Genomic DNA, 22661 nt, shown 5'->3' on the forward strand with positions numbered 1-22661 from the left:
CGAGTTATGGTAATTAAGAGATCTAAGAGAGTAGAAAATTCGATTTTTTATTTGATAAAAATAATGCGAGTAGAGTAATACACTGCGTTAAGTTGGATAAAAATGTAAGTTCAATAACATCTAAATGTAGTATCAAATTACTCAATCTAAACAATTATCATCCTGACATTAACCAAAAAATAATCTCATTGAGATGTTTTAAAAAGTTAAATTAATGTCCGCAGAATTGAAAAAAACTAATTTCCAACTCATAAAAACTTATTTGTGTGAACCACTCTCTACAATTTCAACAAAATCCACTGAAACAAAAAAGCATTACAGTAACGTATTGTAGGAATACAAATATCTATCATCTAAGAAATGTAAAAATCTATAGTCTAATCTGTGTTATTTAAATATTTACATCAAATTAAGGCCAGGGCTTGATGCGCCCAATCAGTTGAATCAAACCATACAACAATCTGACAGAAAACTCGTCAGTTTTTTAGTGATGGCTATTTATTCCGAAGTGCAACGCTTTTCTTCAAATCAATGTGAACATTATGACTTTGCTTGCTCCTTCAATTTATTTGCATGGTTTGACACCACAATTCAGGACCTCAACCCATCTAATCAATCAATGTTTGACAGTTTGACCGAGCAACACTCCCGGGTGCACAACCTCACAACTTCTCGAGCAGAGCATATGCAGCAGTGGCCTCCTTGTTGACCTCAGGACTCTTGCAAGAAGTGAGTTGTCTGACCCGTTCCACAGTGGTTACCAGTATCATGTACAGACTCTCCAAGTTACCTGACTGACAACTGGTCAGGTGGTTCCGGGACATCTGGAGCAGCTGGTCCCAGAACCTCTCCAGCAGTGACTGTACCTGAGGAGAGGGAGATACATTCCAGCTAATCCATACTTGAAACATAAATACAAACTAGATACATACAAATTATTAATTATATCGAAGACTCTACAACAAAGCCGCCTGAAATTATTAGAAATATCTTAGAATAAAACATTGGGATGAGATTAGTACGAAATAGCCCCCCCCCCGCCCCCCCCCCCCCCCCATTCTACAACATACCATAACGAGAGCAATGTGAAGGTGCCCCCCCCCCCCCCCCCTACATTCTACAACATACCATAACGAGAGCAATGTGAAGGTGCCCCCCCCCCCCTGCATTCTACAACATACCATAACGAGAGCAATGTGAAGGTGCTCGTCTCTGTCACTGTGCAGGAACCTCAGAACTACAGGCATAAACTCCTGACAAGCTCCCATACTGACCGGCTGACTGGACTTCTCCCCTTTCCGTACACGCCCTGTTGTGGAGAGATTATCAGCGCGCAATATTCCGTCCAGGCCCTTCACACTTTGTTTCTGTCTGGTTCTAATATACCGTTACAATAATGACTTTGATATATAGAACTTTACTTTTAGAATATGGCTGCACCGAATTGAAGTCAAACCCAAAATAAGAAGAGAAAGAAATGTTCGACTAAAAGCTAACCAATTATCCAAGGGAAGACATCGTAAGAGAGCCCATCGTCATTAACCCTCAGTATATGGTCCATGAATTGGTTCATATCTTTGTGCCACAAAGTGCGTGCTGCACGCAGTTGGATCAGCCGTCTGCTCAGTTTATTTGCTATTTCTGGATGTTGAACAGCAATGTTCGTAGATTGGTCATTATAATTCATCCTTCAACACTTTAATTGGTTTAGCAATAGGCATTATATTATTCATTACAAATTATCAACAATACATTTTTGGATGTTAGGCTAAACTTTTGAAGGTAATCAATACAACTCCAAAGTTATCTATTTTCTTGATTAAAGATAGAATGTACTGTAAGGTCTTGTTGCCTCAATGATCACGACTCAATACATATCAAGGGATTAAATACTTTAAATATCAGGTACATGTTATAATTTGACAAACTTGAAATGATAAAGATACATAATTAATTAATTACATAATTAACTGTCGAGATGAACTTCAATAACGTGTCAAACAACACCGATTATTGCTATGAATATTATTCATAGAATAAGATTAAATTGAATCGCAAAGTCTCTGCTGGAATCAATCATTGTCAATATCCAACATTTGAGATGAATTCCTCATTGTCAATATCCAACATTTGAGAGGATTTCTTCTTGAAGAGGATGTCCTCGCATATCTTACATCTCTGATCCATATCTCTGAGGCAGATTCGACAGTACATAGTGTCACATTTGCTGCATCTGAAGGTAGATAGACATACAGAAATGTACTAAGATAGAAGTCAAAGTGGGTATATCTTATTGTTTCTAACTTATTATCTGAGGCCAGGGGGAACTGCACTACCCGGCCTTCCCACCGTGATGGTATAATATTGGTTATTGCATTAAATGCATATAATGCTATCAAATACTAAATATCTGCATGATCTAAGCAATTATTCATAATTTCAACTGAAGAAACCAGAAAATAATTATCTTCAGAATCGCTGTAAAACATGAGAAACAGAGAGATAACTTTAATTTAATACTTACTCTTCCAGTAAATCATTCCTATTACAAACAGCACATGCAGTCTCGAATAGCCAAGGGAATATTCTCTGCATCTTGTTCCTCTCTGAAACTTTAGCAAACAATGTCTCAGCTTCATGCTTAGAGTCGTAAGCTCTACTTTTTAATATTTTGTTGTGCAACAATTCAACTCTGCGTCTTCTGATGACTGGATTGAAACTGAAAACACAAACAATTAAAATAATTAATTAATTACGGAGAACTAGATCGTAACGATCAGCATTATATTAAATAACTTAATCAGTTAACTAGCAATTAGAATAACTTCCTCTTAATTATGACAGCTATGGTGAATATTTTTATTTTTATTTTCATCAATTATAAAAAATACCTGTCACACAAGGTATGTCTGAGTCTGAGGAAGTATATTTGTGTCAGGGATATGAGTAGAATGATGCCTCCCAGCCAGAAGTGATAAGCTGTCTGAGAATGAGGTGCTAAGGGCTCCTTGAAACATGACTCAGTGTCAAACAGCAGGTGTATTCTGGATGTGTTAGTTGAAATTGCATCTATCTTATTCAGATCTGGAAAGCAGATTAATCTTTACAATAAGACCAATAATTTGTACACACAAACTCAAATTATCATTCGAACGACGCCTATACTTATAGAATATAGACGTGAACAATAATAGTATAATAACAAATTAAAGTTTAAGAAAACCTCTAGATTAAGATTTAAAACTTATACCTACGGGTATATGGCCCCCAGAATATAGGTGGCCCCCAAAATATAGGTCATGTTAGTGGATACAGTTCTAACCAAGATAAGCGATACTCTTGGGATCTGTTACTGCTAGGTTGGAGTAAAACATGTAACTTATGTTTCTGGATAAAAATTTTGGACCTACATGAGGTATTTTGGTATATTTGGTCATGACAGCGAAAGATTTAAACGATGTTGTCATTTTCTAGAGGGGTAAATATGGCGAAAAATTGTCATGACAAAAATCTGTCCAACACATGCCATTAAGACTACTGGTATGAGTATAAGTATTATTTTAAGCTATCTTTTCATCGAGACATCTGCAAACTGACAATTTGGAAAAAAGTTATGGCCACCACAATTTTACGGGCCCCCAGAATATAGGTCTATACGACCCCCAGAATATAGGTTGGTCAAAAACCCTGAACATGCCCAAAACCATGCTTTGGGATGCTCTACTTGTAGCTACTAGTCTCGTGAACCCACATATCAAGTTTTATCAAAATTGGATAAAAATTGGCCGAGTTATGGGATAAAAACAAAAACCATATGCCCATATTTGGGCATACGCACCAAATTTGATCGATTTTGGTCCATAAATTGGTCAAATATCAATATTTTTGAATGAAACCAACTTTATATGGAAGGTAAGCATATATTACACATTCTCTATGATTATCAGCTCAATATCTACCTAACTGTGGATTCTGTGTTCAAATAATCGCAAAAAATGAACAAAATCGCCCATATCTCAAACTGACTTCGCTCAAAACAATAGAACTCAATAGGGTTTCAATATTTTCACATGAAATTTTCATAATCAACGTAGAATTGTCTCATGACCTTAAGTTTTGGGACAGAATTTTGAGTTAGGCCTTTAAAAAAATTTGGCGGCCAAAAATGTCTGATTTACAGTCATTGAGGTGCACATTGTATTGATACAGATAAAAACAGCCCCCCCTCAATCATATCTAGGGACACTCCTTCAATCTTATTTAAGTATTTAGTTAAGATCCCTACTAAATGAGTGCATGAAAACTTTTTAACAAGTAAAATTAAAGATTTTACTCATTACGGGTATATGGCCCCCAGAATATAGGTTTTTAAAAAAAAATAGCGACCAAGATTCTGCATTTTCTCTGTCACCCTGAGCATTAAGGAATGTGGGGTAGTGATGAGAAACAGTTAAAGAACATATGCTGAAGAGATGGCATCATCAAAATGTATGAAGGTGGAGTATTTGAGGACGATTTTTGCATACCTATATTCTGGGGGCCGTAGTTTTTGATTTTTTGCTATTAAGTATACTCTAAACCATTTCAATTTAGTATCTGGAGCCATTGGCATCATCAATACAGTCTCAGCAACATATTCTGACTGCATATAACTGTCTGTGACAATTTTAGAACAACTTAGGAACAGATGTTTGGACCTATATTCTGGGGGCCCTTTTAAAAAATGGTATTTTTACAGGTGAAAAAAAAGTACACTTAAAAACCTAATAATTATTTTCAACTACCCAAGAAACATTTAAAGGGTTACTATGTACATATTTACAGCCCTAAACATGCTTAGAAGTAGTTTTAACACCTGTTTCTAAGTGCTCAAAAAAAGACCTATATTCTGGGGGTCATATACCCGTACTCAGCAGTGTTTAATCTAGTTATCCCAGAAACAATCATGATAAAAGTAAGGACTGCTAGTAACCTTTGACATCAATAAAGTGTTCCACTCTGATAGGCCCATACTGATGCATTATGTGTATCATAAACTGTAACATCTTATCTCCTCCTTCGATCACTGCTATCAAAATAAGGAAAGCTATAGCTTTCAACGAGCCTCTAGTCGCTACAAAACTGAAAAACAATGATTTTTATATAATTATAGATAAATTGTGACATTATGCCGTTTGTTTTGAACTTTTAGTCGAGAAAATATTAATTTTTGCTGAACTGTCATTTAAAAGTAATTCAGTGATCTACATCGCAATATGAATAAAGAAAGGGCAACAAAAAAGTAACAACAAAATCACTCACTACTCTTCAGGTGACATAGTTAGTTGACCCATCTGTATGTATTTTGCACCATCACTTTGCTTCATAGGAAAAATAGAACTTTCAGCCAGCCTGTCGTATTTGATAAGAAATCTGCCAATGTAATGGTTATCAAAGGAGGAGTCACTTTTGTAAGTGCTCATGTAACCATAGGTTTTCCAATAAACTAGTATCAGAGATATGAGTTTCAAGTAGTCAGATATTTCAATAATGGTGAAGGGTGTGAAGGAGAAACGGTTTGTAAGACGCTGCTCCAATTCTACTGCCGCTTCCTTTGCACTTCGAACTTCGACAATTTTCCGATCAAAAGTCATGTTAGCATCTATTTCAATCCAGGCGTTTTTCTTGATGGTTTCTTCCAAATAGTAGAATTTTTTGAGAATGATGCTGGTGATAAAGTGGGTGACAAGCTTTGGCACATTGCAGAGGTATGCAATGGAATTAAAGATTATATCACAAATGGGTCGCATTACAATACTGAAGGCATCTTTGAAGAAGCAGAGAATTTTCTGAAAGATGTTTCTCCTTGTCCTGACGTGAAACACTTTTCCAGTGTGAAGTGTCTCTGAATGAGGATGTGAATTGTAGCGGGACTTGTTCTGATAGTACACATGGTGAGGTGTAGTGTCTTCCAGCTCAGCATCTTCACTAGTCATCTCATTGATTTCCTCATCTAAGGTATTAGAATAAGGTGCTTTTGGAGTAACAGGTTTATTTTCCATGTAATCAGAATGAGAGCTGTTTGCAAAGTACTTCAATCGGTATGAGGGAGTTCCAGTTACCAGAGTCAGCTTAGGATTTGTCTCATTACTTTGTCCTGCTACTGGTAGGTAAGGTTCATCAGATTTTGTCGAGGTTTTGTAACTGTAAGATCTGGCAGATTTCCTCGTGATGAAAGCATCTCTCAATGGCTTATATTCAGTAAAGTTGTGTGAAGTAGGTGGCAAATAATTGAGCTGTAAATTATTAACTGACCGCTTCTTTTCTTTGCCACATTTTTTGAATGCATCAAAGCACTTTTTGTTCAGTTTTTTCATCGTTGCTTCACACTTATCACTAAATTCGTTGATCTTTCTGGCGATATTTAGCAGAAATGCATGCTTTTTTTCAATCTTATCCTTTAATTCCTGAAGGTTTTGTTGAATATTATCCATCTTTTGTTTTGCTTTATCCTTAACTTGAACAACATGATCATGCAATCGTTGGTATCTCTCTTCGACAGCATCCGTCAAAACATCACTCATGTTTTTAGCTTTTTCAGCAATACAGTTCATCTGGGACGTTATTAACCCTGGATAAATTGATTAATTTAGCCAACTTTTAAATGACAATAGCAGTGAAAATTTTCAACAATTTTAAATTTAATGAACCATAATTAGTAAAACTTAATTAGTAAAACTTAACTAGATTTGTTACGAAATGAAGTCTGATCAGTTAAATGCTAAAGAATTGATGAAACTACTGTACTTGTGTTATTGCGCATGTTAGCTGCAGGACCATTTAGAAGAGAGGTCATCAGCATAACCAAAACAACCCGTCTGCCATGGCGTGATGCAATTATTGGCAGCAACAATAGACAGAAACAATGTATTTTACGATTCCATATACTCAGCAAAACTGTAAAATTTAAATCCATGATAAAGTAAAGTAAAGTAAGTAAATAATAAATTATAACAGTTCAAGCCAAAATGGTGTTTAAATCAAATTGATGGTACATTCCAACACCAATTTTGTGCGTGGTCAGAAACAATACATTATGAGAATGGGAATTATGACCAACTGTTTCAAGCATGTTCTTACCAGTAACCACTGCAAGTATGATAGATGCTATGTTAAGGTAGCTTTGATGATCTGGTGAAACTGGAATGATCAAACTGATGAAATATCCCTACAAGTACAAGTTGTGAATATTGATGGATTACAATTATAAGAAAGTAATAATGTATTATAATACATAAATATTGTGATTGATCATGAATGATTGAAATGCATTCTTCTTCCGAATAATTGCACATGTAAGTAATGGTGTAAATTCTTTAATATGAATGGAAGCTATCATGGTGTAGTGTGATGATATTTTAAAGGCCAATTAAAGGATAACAACGATAAAATTGATCTATTGATAACCAACCTGACAAGCTGCAGAGAACAAATTTAAGAAATGATAATGAACATTTAGTTTTATCATTTTTCTTATCCAAGAAATCTTCTTACACATCTTGTACAGTCTTGTTCTCCAAAACCAACCAAACAGAAACTGGAATAAAAATCATGTTATACAGAAATATTCAATTTTTATCTTCATTCAAATATGTAATTAGGTTGTTATAATAGTTCATAATTCAACGAATAACAAAAGGAATAGAAAATGCAAGTATAGCTAGAAAAGTATACTCACAAAAAATATGACAAAGTTGATCAGACCTCCCAGAGCTGTGAAGAATGTATCTTTAATAAACCTGTACAGGTCATAGATCTTTAAGAAACCGTACAGAGGGACACATATCAGGGATAAAAGTCTCACATACCACCTGTCTACCAACTCAACATCACTGTTAGATTCCACTATCTGGAATAAACAACTGTAAGCTGAAAAGTTGTCAACATTCTGGCCTTCAGTAGCCTTTTTAGTTGTGTTTTATGGGAGATGAATTCCTCTAGTTTATATCATTATCATCTGCACAATAAGCATCCATCTGCAACTATGTTGCCTTCTTGTACAAGTAATACACTGTCTTCATTCACACAATAAACCTTTTTATATATACCTTTATCTTCGATGAGTAGGATCTATGTGGTAGCCGTTCATATTTTAAGGAATCAATGCTGCTTTCCTTCATGATCTAGTAAGGGCTTAATTTGTATGTTGGTTTTTCATTTAAATTTGTTTTCATTCCATGCCGCGCCATTATGAAACCTAGGATCATTGTGCAGAGTTCGTTAATTAAATAAAATTTGTTAATCGAATGGGTTATGATAACAAAATCAAAGATGATGATAACAAAATAACATCATGGTACAGTAAAAAAGAACATCCACAAAAAAATATCCACAATTAATTCATTTTAAAGATCAGCTGAGAGTTCAACTTAGCATGCTTGCTACTATGCCTGCAGCCGACAAATTAAAAACATTAGTTATTTAAAAACAATTATTGGTGCAATGCAACGGTGGCCAAATGTGGCAGGAAGTTATCAAACTCAAATTCAAATTATGCAAGCTATTAGAGCCACGTGTTGTACACCTAGCAAAATATTTAAATATCAAGAATGGTTACCGTAGAACTAGATTTAAATACATGTAAAGAATGATGTATCCATACCCACTAAAATATAAGCAGGATACAAGATCTTAGATAAAGCAAGTCTAAATTTAATTCTGTAACTTTTAAGTGCAGTGAAACCTTTATATACCAGGCCTCGTGGGGTAGGGTGAGAATCCCTGCCACGTTTTTGGTCAGTTTCGCCGGGGCTCATGTCTTTCCTCGAGGGAGCATTAGTGTCTACAGAAAAACTGACAAATCCTAGCGAAGTCCAATCCGAACCACATCTTCCATCAGAGGTGGTGCTGGGTAAGCTGGTTACTGAACGGATTGGCCTGGAGAAAGGCATAGTCCTGTTATTCTCAAGTTAACCATAGAGGGGGTCAGGCGCTGTTCGCTCACGGCTGGTTCTTGGAGCCAACACCCTCAGCCCCACAGAAGTGGGAGCACTGTTGGTGGTGGCTCACCCAGATAACGGACAGTGTCTCTCCTTCTTTCTTCTTGGACTTGCATTGTTGCTGGTGAGTCAGCTGGCAACAGTGTACCATACTATCATGTTCATGTTTTCTTCCCCACATCTCCTACACCTCACCCCAACCGCACGTTCCTTGCGGGTAAAGGAACATTCAACCGCAGGTTCCTTGCGGGTAAAGGAACAAACAAAAACAAAAAACGGCAGACTCCTTGCCGGTAAAGGAGAATTCTACAACAAGTTCCTTGCCAGTAAAGGAACGTTGAACAAGTATCGAATCAGTATGGCTATTCCCAGCTTCAGATAGGGACAGCGTGACAGTTTTATCCTTCAGGGACAGCGGAAGCTATGCCAAAATTTTCAGCCGATCCCTTTCATGTGCAAGTTTAACCATCCACAGTTTCTATTACTGATTTTGAGACACCTCCGGAGACTTAATCATGCATGGTTCTTGAGTCAAAGTATAGCAAATTGCCGGAAGAGAGTTAATATATATGTAATTTCAATTATTTATGATACCGATACAAGCATTCAAATTCCAGACATTTTCAACCAGAATAGTGAGCTGAGACAGGCTTTCTGAGAGTCTTTTGATGTCTTAGCTCAATATCATACCGAATGGCTCTCATGAGGAATAAGGTCAGTTGGCTGCTTGCATATCTGGCCATTATTTCTCGGGACGATCATGTCATAATGATTCTGCTCTGTTGCTTTGACGTCAGTGGCAGACATATTGTCCCACAGGTCGCTGTGAAGTCCTTATGTGCACAGCCAGTACAGAAAGGACGATACTTAAGGATCCGCGAGGGCTTGAAGGCTTATCCAGATAGCCCATTATTCGCACCTATCTCCGTGGATTCCCTTAGAAGGGAGGCCGAACGGTGAACCTCTACCAGTAAAATTTGAGGTCCTACTCCGGAGGAGAAACCCGGTTACGGATTAAAGCCGTCTGGGACTAAACAGTAACAGTAACCAGGCCTCGTGGGAGAAAAGAAAATTGCAGTGTATAGGGGAAACCGAAAAAAATAGAGAGGTCCACGTGATCCCAATTCAGTATCTCTGGTCTCTTAAATAACCTGTTAAAGGATGAGGGGACCTTAGAAAAAGTTTTTTTCTCGTGCAAATCCTTTTATTACATTAATCGTATAAACCACTTTAGTGAAATCCGCAAAGTTGTATTTCATTCGCGCGCCGAGATATCCAGCCAAAACAATTTGAACCTGTGACGTCAATTATGTGAGTTGCTCTGATCCGCGCATATAGAAATACAGGTAAAATGAGCGTGCGGGCCGACTAAATTACTAGTTAAGAATAAATTAACAATTTACGATACTAACGAGCCTATAACCAATAGAGAGGAGACTTTTTATGACCGGTTGAAAAAAGAATTATCACCCTACGATAACCAAACCATGAGCCGAGATACACCTGGAATAAGATTGAAGTCACACAGAAAGGCATGTAAATTATGTATATTTATAGCTCCCAACGTAACACCTAGCAACTCCCTGTTTCGTACCACAGTTGATATATCAACATGTCATATCAACACAACACGGTCCTAATAAAAATGGATCGGGTAGGTATGAAATGCATGTCTTCATTCCAGTTGGACAAGCAACAAGCTTTTAAGTTCTAACTCACTATGTGACACAAGTTATAACGTAAGCAAGATTTGCAACTATTACACCAAGCAATATTATACCAAGCATAGCAGACGAACACATCCACATTCGTTACGCTTTACACTCAAGTCACAGCAAACTAAAACGGTAAATTATAAATGAGTGTACAACTAAAGGCCGGTACACACACAGTGTCAAACCGCACGTGCGTACTCAGATAGGACTAGAGGCGCCAAGGGCCAGCTAGTAAAATGTCTTCTACTACATCATACATTCTTTTTAATTGTGTCCATATCGGGTTTCAAACAAGTCAAAACAAAATAGCAGTTTGTGGTTTAGTTAGCGGATGCTACTTATCTTAGCTATTTATAAATAGAAATACCTACTACAACTACAAGAAAGCCTTTCTGAGTTACATTTAACTATAATTATTAAAGAGAATTATTCGTAACTTAGACTAATTCAGTGCAACCAAAGATACCGCTCTCGCAAAACGCCAAAGATAACACAACGTAATTAAAACAGAACAGAACAAAATGTTGACACGAGCAAAGGGTGCGCGCGCACGTTGGTCTTAACACATAAGTGACGTCACAGCCCAAAATTGCTATCAGCCAATAGGAGCGCGGCGTGATATTGCACGAATTATCGATTTAACAGTCCAGCGTATTTTTTGATTCTACACACTTTCACAGGACTTAAACGCGAATATTTGGAAGTAAATTCTAAGGTCCCCTCATCCTTTAAGCATCTTTACTTATCTAATTTAAGCCTTATTAGGGCCTTAAATGCACGGATTATGTAATAGTTTTGGTACCAAAACTTGCATTACCTTTAAGTATGAATAATATAAATTCACCGTGCAGCACGATTCAATTAAGCCAAACTGTACAGGGTGGGCCAAAAGTCAATACCCATTTGCTCAATACGCTAGGAACTTCAAATACACATTGCATTTCTGAGCGTATTTTCATCGTAGAATCGATTAAAATTGGTTTTGAAATGATTTTTGGGTCAAAAATTCACCTAAACATGTGTTTTTGCGCCGCTGCGGGCGCGCTTGTTTCACAAGTCAAAAAAATAAGGACTAAAATAAGTGCCAGGCTCAGGAAGAACATGGTTATTGTGTAGGTGGATAATTATTGACATATTGTACTAGCTGAAACTGATATAATTTATTGAATTGAGGACGAAGAAGTTACTTTAATTAGACTACATGGTCACAGGAAGCAGTACAAAATGCTATTGAAAACAATGCATATCTTGGCAATTCTAAAAATATGAGCTGCAATGACCGATGACAAAGGTGGTAGCTCAGTTTCAGATCTCACAAGCTCAGTTTCAGATCTCAGACCTGATTATCAACCAGCAAAACACCCTTGAACATTACAACATGTCAATTCAAAATGACACTATAAAAAGTCTCAAGGCAATCAAGGAGAAACACTTATTTACGGTTAGCAAATCAATAGAGGACAGTGTAAGAGATCCCAACCTAAAGAGATATCTCCAGTTGATCAAAGAGAAAGGTTCAGGATGTTGGCTTACTGCACTTCCATTGAAGAGATTTGGCTACTCCCTGAACAAGATTGAGTTCCGTGATGCTCTGTACTTGCGTTATGGTTGGGAGATCCCTAACACCCCATTTCACTGTGCTTGTGGAGAGAGAAATAATGTGAATCACACACTTATATGCAAGAAAGGTGGCTATGTTTCTATGAGACACAACAACATCCGTGATCTAAATGCAGAGCTGCAGCGTGAAGTATGCAGGGATGTAGGCACCTTTACCCCACTTATATACTCAACAAATGGCGGATGGGGTCCACAAGCCACAAGATACCACAAGAGACTCGCTGAAAAACTATCCCAGAAGAGAGGAGAAGACTATGCGGCTATTATGTGTTACATGCGCACCAGGATTAGATTCTCAATCCTCAGGAGCACCCTGATAGCGGTCAGGGGTGAGAGAGGGAGACGGCAATCGTATACATTGCCAGTCAGTGTAACTTCGTTTAACTTGATACCTGCCACCATGGACTATGAATGTTTCTAGACACTATCCTTTTGATATTGAGATATTGGTATCTCAGATCACGTGTACATCGTTCCTTTTTTTATGACACAGTAATTTATTGACACTCACAGCTATAATTTTAATCATTGAATCAGTATTTTTATCTGTGCTCTGCGTAATGGCGTAATGCATCACATGAATCAGTTTTTAATCTATTAACTTATTACACATTTGTGCTCTGCTTTAGCATCACTTGACTATTTTAAAAAAATTGTTTGTTCAGGCCATGACCTTATAGTCAGCCAATTGGCCATTGCTGAAATTGAATGTAATTTATTCATTTGATTCTTTATCGTTTCAGATATTTTGGAGTAAAGTATCCATAGTTTAAGACAAAAGAATTTAACACTGTTCTGACATTTATAGACTTTAAGAAGGCTTTCGACAGTGTACATCGTGGGAAAATGCTAAAGATTCTAGAAGCTTACGGCATTCCAGTCAAAATCGTGCAGCTTATACGGCTCATGTACGAGAAGACAATGGCCAAAGTCCTAACTCCAGACGGAGAAACTGAATTGTTCGAGATACTTGCAGGTGTGTTACAGGGTGATACCTTAGCACCTTACCTCTTTGCAATAGTCATCGACTACTGTATGAGGCAAGCCATAGGCGATGATGCGGAGCGACTTGGACTCACCCTCGAACGTAGAAAAAGCAGAAGAGTGGGGCCCAAGATCATCACCGATGTGGACTTTGCAGATGATATAGCACTTATATCTGAGGACATGGACAAGGCTAACGAGTTCCTGCTTAGAGTAGAATCGGCGGCAGCAAGCGTGGGACTACACATAAACGAAGGCAAGACCAAGGTCATGACACTGAATATGGAGGATCGATCTAGCGACCTACAAAGTCGATCCGGGGAAGCCATAGAAAATGTAGATGATTTCATCTACTTAGGCTCCTGGATTGAGAGCACAGATAGGGAGATAAGGGTTAGAAAGGGAAAAGCGTGGGGTGCCCTACATAGACTGAAGGATATCTGGAAATCCAAACTCTCAAAGAGCCTAAAGATTAGATTGTTCATAGCGGCTTGTGAATCAGTACTGCTCTACGGATCAGAAACCTGGACACTGACAAAGGCTCAAGAGAAAAGTTTGGACGGGACATACACAAAGATGTTGCGTATGGTGCTGGGTATCTCATGGAAGGACAAGGTCAGCAATATAACTTTGTATGGTAGCCTCCCAAGGCTGTCAAACAAGTTACGAAGCAGGAGATTAAAAATGGCGGGACACTGCATCCGACATCCTGAGCTACTTGCCAGTGATTTAGTCTTATGGGAACCTACGCACGGTAGAGCACAGCAAGGCCGACCAAGACAAAGCTACTTGTCTATGTTACTGAAGGAAGTTGGGACAAACTCTAAAGAGGAACTGCGAACCCTGATGCGGGACAGGGATATATGGAGGGGGTTTTCTGGCGTAGATCGGACTTAGCTCCGACATAGTAGTAGTAGAATTTAACACAAGTAAAAAGTTTAAAGTGAGTGTTTTCGAGAATTGTGGGCATTTGGCAAAAAAAAGTGCAACTAACTGAACATTCTGATAATTTGATGATATGAATCTCGAATATTATCCAACGAGAAATTTGAAAAACATGACCTAGCTCACATCATTCAAAGCGACTAACAAATGTGAAATGACTAAAATGCCACGCGCGGCGTCGGATATGAGGACACAAGCGCGGGAAATTTTGGCCTTTTTACCGCCGTGAGGCAGGCGCGCGCTATTACAAGTAACTAATAAAGTCTTATTTATATTTGTAGGTTTATAACCTACCAGGACGCGCGCCGAGTTAGACTCGTCGACTGGAACAGCACAGATATTTTACGAGTATCACCCGTTAAATTTATATTTCTAAACACATTTTTGATTGTTGATCCTGGCCTTGCACATCATTTAATTAATGGTTAGTTCTCCAGACCAAACCCATAGCAGAAAACACGTATTTTTTGCCCGCAAGAGCCTTTATTACTATATTGGTATGTGGTTTCACCTAACCATGTGCTTTCGCGCCGCTGCGGGCGCGCTTATTCACAAGTCAAAAGGCGGGCGCGCGCCACTGCAAGCACTGCAAGCGCAAAGGGCCAAGGGCTCTGGATCGAGCAAGTATGTGGTAGCGAGAAACATTATTTGACGCGCGGCGCAGTACCCTGTATATTACTGCATCGCGCTTGCTCTACCGAAAGCCCTCTCGCTTGCAGTAGCGCGCGACCGCCGAAGGCGGCAAAGGTGTGCTGATCTGTATGTGTCTATTCTACTTGTGAAACAAGCGTAGACACATGGCTATGTGAAGCATCGCGCTATAACAAATAATATAATTACTGTGGACTTAGCTTTACAGAGTTGTTCAATCACAAAACCAACACGATTTTAACTAAATTATGGAATGAATTCAACCATGCCCAAAATTGCAGCAGTAACATAAAACTGACAATTCTGAGCACGCCATGCAGTGTATTGTTTAAATCGAGCGCTGTAATAATTTTTGTCTTCACTTCCAACTAGTCAATGCCCAGAGTGCACAGTGTTGGAAAGATTGGCCATTTTTGATCACAGTATAATCTAGGTTGACTTCTAATTGAATGTATGTGGTATATAATTAAAATATCAATGGCTATTAATCCATAAATTAATGTTTGTAGTTATTATACATTTATCACATGCCTTCTCATGCGATATCAAAACTTTCGCCCACGAGGCTTGCCGAGTTAGCGAAAGTTTCGATATTTCCCGAGGCTTGCCGAGGGTTATATCGACATTTTCAATCACGAGGCTTGCCGAGTTTTGAAAATGTTGATATCGCATGAGAAGGCATGTGATTAATGTTTTATCACACTTTCTTTGGAGCCAAATTTGGCCGGGAAAGCAGAATTTGATCAAACGTTAGTTATAAATCTCACCAAAGCAAAACTAGACATGTCTAACTTATTTATGTTTATAATGTCCAAGCTATATATAGCTCTCGATAAGTTAGTATTTCAGATATTAAAGATACAATACGTCAAAATTAGAATCTCGCGTTTCACATTTATGACACAGTGAATGCTGTGTGCCGCGCTGAATTTGCTTTGTACTGCTACCTAGTGCATGCGATATTAATGTGTTTTCCGCCTATGGGTCTTGTACTTATGAGTCTAGAATATTCCGCCGCGAGCGCATTTGATACGTAATTACATCCTGCAAATCAATCGATGTGAGGTGATTCTAATACTTTATTTCTATTAGATATTTTTAGAGTCATTAAAACTGTAGATGTATAATGTATAGAACATCCGTTTAAGTGTTGATTATACATCACAGTCCTTATCGTATAATCTGTATCTGCGATAAGGTGAAAGAATTTCCTGGTTGTTAAATTTGAATAGTATAGAGCTGTGGCGCCATGATTGTCTATTTATCAGTCCACATTATACACTGCACACCCTAATTTACATCAACAATATTATCGTCCGTCTTGATTCTTGATTGTCTGTTATTTCAGAATGATTTAATCAATGCAACTTGTAATCGTTGACTTAGAATTTTATCAAGTATTCTGCTTAGTTCTTAGTCAGTATACATCTTTACTTGCCATATTTGCCATTATTTGCCATTATTTGGAGCCATATTTGGCCTGGAAAGCAGAATTTGATCAAACGTTAGTTATAAATCTCACCAAAGCAAAACTAGACATGTCGAACTTATTTATGTTTATAATGTCCAAGCTATTTATAGCTCTCGATAAGTTAGTATTTCAGATATTAAAGATACAATACGTGAAATTAGAATCTCGCGTTTCACATTTATGACACAGTGAATGCTGTGTGCCGCGCTGAATTTGCTTTGTACTGCTACCTAGTGCATGCGATATTAATGTGTTTTCCGCCTATGGGTCTTGTACTTATGAGTCTAGAATATTCCGCGCGAGCGCGTTTGATACGTAATTACATCCTGCAAATCAATCGATGTGAGGTGATTCTAATACTTTATTTCTATTAGATATTTTTAGAGTCATTAAAACTGTAGATGTATAATGTATAGAACATCCGTTTAAGTGTTGATTATACATCACAGTCCTTATCGTATAATCTGTATCTGCGATGGGGTGAAAGAATTTCCTAGTTCTTGTATTTGAATAGAGCTGTGGGGTCATAATTAGTGTCTATTTATCAGTCCACATTATACACTACACTCCCTAATTTACATCAACAATATTATCGTCCGTCTTGATTCTTGATTGTCTGTTATTTCAGAATGATTTAATGCAACTTGTTATCGTTGACTTAGAATTTTATCGAGTATTCTGCTTAGTTCTTAGTCAGTATCCATCTTTACTTGCCATTATTTGCCATTATCTGCTTCGAGCTAGAAATTATCTGAACTGGAAATTATCAGAACATTTGTAATATTCAAATGTATCTCTTCAACATTTTAGAACGCAGTACTCCACCAGCCTATAACCACCCTGGTGACTGGTCATGGCCATGGCCAGGTAGTTCACCCGTACTGTTACCAATATTGAATTGTCTAAAGAATGGCAGCACATTAATCATCGGACCTGTTTGCCCCAGTGCCCAGACTAATTTATAACCAGATTAGCTGATTAAGTTACGTCATTCGTCCCTTGATATATTTATATAGATAATATATTTTATAGGATGTTTTTATTGCACTTATTTGCACTAACTAAAATTCAGTTAAAACTAGTCCTGGGATAGAATTTTCGCTCTTTATTGTACAGAATCTATAAGTCTCTTTATCAGTCTGTTTATAGATCAGCCACGAATTTCGCAAGCTAATCTAGGCGAAACCGGTTTGGAAAATGGAAAAGCCAAGTATAATTTCTGCACAATTTCTATATGGAATATGGCTCAAAGAAGGGATCAGAGGGGGTTAAAATTCAGGTCTGAAATGGCTGAAATCTGGCTTTGTTTTGTGTGTTTTCTTCCTTCGAATAGATCAAACATCGTTTCTGTGTCTACTACTTTTTGTGAGGGTGACTGTAGTTTGTTCTGACACTTCCTTTTTAATTTCAAGTAAGCGATTAAGGAAATTAATAAGCCTGATTGATTGTATCGCTGACAAGTACCAAAACGTTGTGCAACTTTCAAGTCTGCTTGTAAACTTTGATCTCGTTTTCAGTAACCTTAAGTCGCTTGAAACTCGTACAAACCAGGAAGTTTTTACTTTGTTTCATCATCCGAAGCCTAATTAGGTTTTGAACTATGAAGTGCAGTAAAAAAGCAACAGCTTGAAAAAGTTTTACAACAAAAAATTGTATTTTGCTTAACACATCTCAAACGCAAGGAAATGTTTTTAAACCAAGGTATAAATATATATTTTTCCTAAATCTGGAAAGTTTATCTGATCATTGCATTTACGGTCATAGACTACTTCAGGTTATTGATTTAAATCTTTATTTAAATCAGTACCTCACAGTAGTAGAACAGTTGTTGAGAGTGGGCTCCTTGTTCCTATGGGAATATCGGACTCTCTCTGAGCAACTGATTGATATTTCATGCCCCCGGGTGAGAGCCAGTGCTCCCTATCGGGGCATGTAATATCAATTCTGCTTTCCTGCCAAATTTGGCTCGAAAGTGTGATAATATTATATATTTTATGTTTTTAAAGGTTTGATTTTATATAGGGTTAACGGGTGACACTCGTAAAATATCTGTTCCATATATACAGGACCGTCGACGTGTCCAACTCGGCGCGCGTCCTGGTAGGTTGTAAACCTACAAATATCGGGTCATTGTGATTATATTTTTAAGGATGCTTTTGCTGAAATACCACAAATGAGATACTTTCTAATTACATCTCATTTAAACAGGTAGAAATAATTATAAAACAGTACAGTGTGGCAAATTTCCAGCTTATTGCATTGAGTGCCCAATTGAAATAATCATTTTTAATGTGACTTGCAATCATGACTTGTTCGAAACATCCGTCAAATATAATTGAGACGAAATTTATTTCTATTTTAGATCTTTTAATAATGATAAGTTCGATCTAAATGGCAACACATTGCGTTTGGCAATTCAACTAGCTTATCAGATGACCGAAATATCAAGCATAACGATGCGTGAGATCAGATGATTGGGTTAACACTCGACATTAGATCTGCTCACTGAGAGACTTTGGGTCAGGAAACTGATCAGGACCCCGGCCCCAATAGGGGTCAGATCACGTCACCAATTAGAGACGTATAATTAGTGATGTGATCCATGGATTAAATATAATTGACATAGAAATGGGCTAGATCTGGGGTAGAGTTCACATGTCAATTCTGTAAATCATAGAAATCACATTAAGAAGTAATCATAATCTGACTGCTCGAGTCGTAGATCACATAAGGGACGGGAGCTCTTGCTAAGGGGGTTGGGGGGGGGGGGGGGGTTCTCGATCAAGGGATGTGAGACGTACGTGCCAAAGGCATGCACGGGGAGTGAGCCGATCAAGTGTTCTTAGGTATATATACTGGGAATCGTGTTTTTAAACCGAATTAGGGTGTTGTATCACACTATCAATTGATCGCCCCATGAATTTTTTAACAGGTTAAACAAAATGCTTGATAACTTTGTCATTTCAACTCCGTGTTGTATAGTTGTCCCACTGGATCATGTTCCACATCTAGTGATCTATTGCAATATATAAAACACTGGATCATACATTGTACTTCCATGTATAATTTCAATTTTGAAAATTATAGAATGCATGCCCCTTTGACTGGGAGCTGCAAGTGATGTGCAGTGCCACGCTCAACTCAATCTTAGATTTGTCTCTTACAGAGTGATGTAAAGGAGAGTTGCTCTGACATTGGTAATTTTTGTATTTTGAGTCGTATGAATTGTCAAAATATGCTGTTTCATTACTTCTTTTCTTCTCAGGAAATGGCTGAAGCTACAAATAATCTAAGCAACAATGGAAGTGGAAGCACTCTTCTTAGGGAGTCTGATCGAAGAATGCGTCGTCCATCATCTGGGTCTGATGAATCTCCAGTTCACATGCGAATAGGACCTGAATATCAAGCATCAATTCCACCTCTTGAAACAACAAAACGAGTTGTAAGCAGAGGGCCAGCCTTGGTTATATGGAAACCATATTCTAAGTTACCTGAACAAAAGCTTATGAAATTCGTTGAGTTCTCCAGGACAAAGTTTGGTTATAGAGAGGAGCAGTCTTTAGGATTACTTGTTTGTCACAGATATAATATTGATGATGCCAACAAAGATCTTGTTAATTTTGTACCTTATCCAGATGATTGGACGCCATTGGAAAAACAAACTTTCGAAATAGGTTTCCAGGAGCATGGAAAAGACTTTCACAAGATTAAAATGATGCTTCCAGATAAGTCTGTGAACAACATAGTTAAGTTTTACTACATTTGGAAGAAAACTCGGTCAAAGTATCAAACCCTCAAGAATAAAATGAAGTCAAAACGCTCAAATATGGACAGTGATGATGATTCTTATGATGATTTGAATGAGCACAAGAACAAAAGAATAAGGATGGGTTCTTCTTCACTGATAACCTCAAGTTTTACGCAAAGCCAGATTCCAATTATACAAGCCCTTTACAATACCAACAATGGAACAGGTGTCAATGAACCATGCACTAATTGCCACAGAGCCAAAGCTGTAACTTTAGTTACCTTAAAGCGTGAGCATCTATTGTGTTATGCTTGCTCAGATTACTATCAGAAGTATTCAACTATGAGGCCCTTGTTTGAATCAGCTGTTGTTGGAACTGGTGAGACCAATGAGAAAACCATCTTGAATCCTCCCGAAGGCATTGATTTGACCTTGGATTCTTTAAAGTTAGTGGCCAGTCCAAAAGATGCTCATCATTATCTGGCATGTCTTACCAATCAAGTGATAACATACAAAAACAAGATCCTTGATCAGAAGCAACAATACCAGAGGTTGCAGAAGAAATTCAAAAACCTTTCTTTGGAGCAGTATAGGATCCCAGAAAGCCCACCTTCCAGCAGCAAAGGGTGGTCTGATCACGAAGTAGAAATGTTCAAATTAAGTTTCACCAACTATGGTAAAGATTTTGAAGCTGCTGCAGTTATTGTTGGAACTAAATCAGTGTCACAGTGCCGAAGCCTCTACTACAGCAAGAAAGACAAATATGACTTTGATGACCTTCTTGATGAATATGATGCAAAACAAGAGAAAATGGAGACAGACGAACCTAAAGACACTAAGGACAGTAAAGCTGAAGAACAGCCAAGTAGTAAAGACAACGAAATACAGATTGTGTCTGGAAATTCTCCAAGGAGTACGAACACAAAATCTCCTGACAATTTTGTGTTCAATATGCAGATTGGGGGTATTACCCAGCCGGTCAGACTCCAGCGTGTCCCAATCCAGCTTGGTCAGACAGGAAACCAAGAGCCGATTGTTATTGATCTTACTGATGATGATGACGACTCTAGGCCTGCCATCTCTCTTTCAATTAGCTCAGAAAAGAAGGAAACTGTGAAGAAAGTGTTGCATGTTGTAAACATTGTGGACGATGATATACAGATTATAGGTTCTAACAATATAAAGTGAATTATATTATAATCATATTCCCAGTAGTGTTGACTGTTGTACACAAGGTTTGGCTTCACCGTCTAGTTGTTGTTACAGCGCACCTATTTTAGGAATAAGGTGATCACCTTAAAAAGTAGCGCATTTTCTTTATGAAAATAGTTTATGTTGTAGTTGTCAAGATAGGATATTTATTTGACGCACCTTGCAAAGCTAAAGCGAACATTTAATCTTCAGTGGCGCAAGTTAAAAGTTGTAACCATGTGTTTCTAGATAACAGAACAGATTCATGCACAAATAACACTGCATAATTTCTCTCAGTCACGTATGATACATTTTTCCTGAAGAGTCCAATGAACTTCAAAATAAAAGTAGTGTAAAATTAAAATGTATTATATTTTTTTGCTAAATTATTACCACATTAAGGTATCTAGAATATTCGACCCACACTTATCTTCAATCTAATCCAGGAGTCTTCAAGTTCGATTGGAGTTTGAACGGTTTCATTTTCATTTATTATTTATATTGTATCATCAAAGAATATAAGTATTTAGTACGTTAATGTTTCGTAAGGCTTACATTCTCCGCAGAAACATCGAATCTCTATGAAGACAATAATGAACATTATCCATAATAAAACAACAAAATAAATGTGTCAGTAATGAACAGCAGGCCTCATGTAATCGTGTAACTTTAGTATATTTTATTGGCAATGGCTGTTAAACACTACAACTTGAGATATAATAATGAAATTATTCAGAAATAGCGAGGCATTAAATGAACTAGCTATATAATACTATACGGACGAATATATCTGTATTATATTTTCTTTAACTTTTATACGATAGAGATTTTATATTCGGCTGGGTATGTTTTCAAGAAGAGCTTAAATTAGAATTTTTCACAATAATAATGAATTATACATGAAGTGCGAATAATAAAATACACATGGAATAGTATTCTCTCGAGTTCCTCTTAGCAGATGTTACAAATAATTGTGTCATTTTAAATGATCTGATCAATTGATTAAATAATTATTTAACTAACGTGTAATATTTGCTTTTTTAGCAAACGGAGTATAGGCGTATATTTGGGGATCATATTATGATTAAACCATAGTTTATCGTGAAATATAATCTAAATCGAAAAGAAGTTTTTCAAAGATAAGGGGGATAAAGAAGAAATTGTAAGCTTTATCGTTAGAAAATTGACAGTTTTGTCAAATAAAGCCGAATATTTGTTTTCCATGTTTGTATTGTTAACGTCATGTTTCATTATCATTGTGTTTTATTCGTTTAAATCCTGTGAAAAAACATAATGATAATTTTGTCGTTTAAAGTTTTGCCGTAATATTACAGATAATTCATAATAAGTATAAGAAC

General features: G+C 37.3%; 4 protein-coding genes across 5 annotated transcripts in view; 1 reads left to right on the plus strand and 3 right to left on the minus strand.

Moving 5' to 3' along the window:
• The window catches only part of LOC134820666 (protein PTHB1-like), a 55797-nt gene that overhangs the window by 22280 nt on the left and 10856 nt on the right, over positions 1 to 22661 (minus strand). The window lies entirely within an intron of this gene.
• Positions 88 to 1698, minus strand: LOC134820717 (KATNB1-like protein 1). The gene is made up of 3 exons (XM_063831281.1): positions 1498 to 1698; positions 1182 to 1309; positions 88 to 866 (listed from the first exon to the last, which is right to left on the minus strand). The coding sequence occupies exons 1-3, from the start codon at positions 1685 to 1687 to the stop codon at positions 663 to 665; spliced, it is 522 nt and encodes a 173-aa protein (XP_063687351.1). The 5' UTR covers positions 1688 to 1698; the 3' UTR covers positions 88 to 662.
• On the minus strand, positions 1872 to 8236 carry LOC134820684 (uncharacterized). 2 transcript variants are annotated; one of them, XM_063831209.1, is made up of 9 exons: positions 8088 to 8236; positions 7718 to 7888; positions 7451 to 7576; positions 6787 to 6936; positions 5302 to 6610; positions 4973 to 5121; positions 2892 to 3084; positions 2525 to 2719; positions 1872 to 2233 (listed from the first exon to the last, which is right to left on the minus strand). In XM_063831209.1, exons 4-9 carry the CDS (start codon positions 6839 to 6841, stop codon positions 2083 to 2085), a joined length of 2052 nt encoding a protein of 683 aa, XP_063687279.1. In that variant the 5' UTR covers positions 6842 to 6936; positions 7451 to 7576; positions 7718 to 7888; positions 8088 to 8236; the 3' UTR covers positions 1872 to 2082. The 2 variants fall into 2 exon arrangements, with proteins under 2 accessions (XP_063687279.1, XP_063687288.1); XM_063831218.1 differs by lacking the exons at positions 7718 to 7888; positions 8088 to 8236 and adding an exon at positions 7120 to 7179 and having other exon boundaries at positions 7451 to 7521.
• On the plus strand, positions 19634 to 22556 carry LOC134818279 (REST corepressor 1-like). The gene has a single exon (XM_063827770.1). It carries the CDS (start codon positions 19705 to 19707, stop codon positions 21298 to 21300), a length of 1596 nt encoding a protein of 531 aa, XP_063683840.1. The 5' UTR covers positions 19634 to 19704; the 3' UTR covers positions 21301 to 22556.

Source organism: Bolinopsis microptera, chromosome 1 (genome assembly GCF_026151205.1).
Source record: "Bolinopsis microptera isolate Bmic1 chromosome 1, MBARI_Bmic_1.0, whole genome shotgun sequence".
In the NCBI taxonomy this organism is placed as follows: domain Eukaryota; kingdom Metazoa; phylum Ctenophora; class Tentaculata; order Lobata; family Bolinopsidae; genus Bolinopsis; species Bolinopsis microptera.

Bases quoted from the DNA above. Each gene is read 5' to 3' on its own strand.
- LOC134820717 (XM_063831281.1), bottom strand. From the start codon at position 1,687: ATGAATTATAATGACCAATCTACGAACATTGCTGTTCAACATCCAGAA. The intron at 1,310-1,497 runs GTTAGCTTTTAG...TCTCCACAACAG, and splicing joins TGTCTTCCCTTGGATAATTG to GGCGTGTACGGAAAGGGGAG. The intron at 867-1,181 runs GTATGTTGTAGA...CCCTCTCCTCAG, and splicing joins TTCACATTGCTCTCGTTATG to GTACAGTCACTGCTGGAGAG.
- LOC134820684 (XM_063831209.1), bottom strand. From the start codon at position 6,841: ATGCTGATGACCTCTCTTCTAAATGGTCCTGCAGCTAACATGCGCAAT. The intron at 6,611-6,786 runs GTACAGTAGTTT...CAATTTATCCAG, and splicing joins TAACATGCGCAATAACACAA to GGTTAATAACGTCCCAGATG. The intron at 5,122-5,301 runs GTGAGTGATTTT...ATTGTTTTTCAG, and splicing joins ACTATGTCACCTGAAGAGTA to TTTTGTAGCGACTAGAGGCT.
- LOC134818279 (XM_063827770.1), top strand. From the start codon at position 19,705: ATGCGTCGTCCATCATCTGGGTCTGATGAATCTCCAGTTCACATGCGA.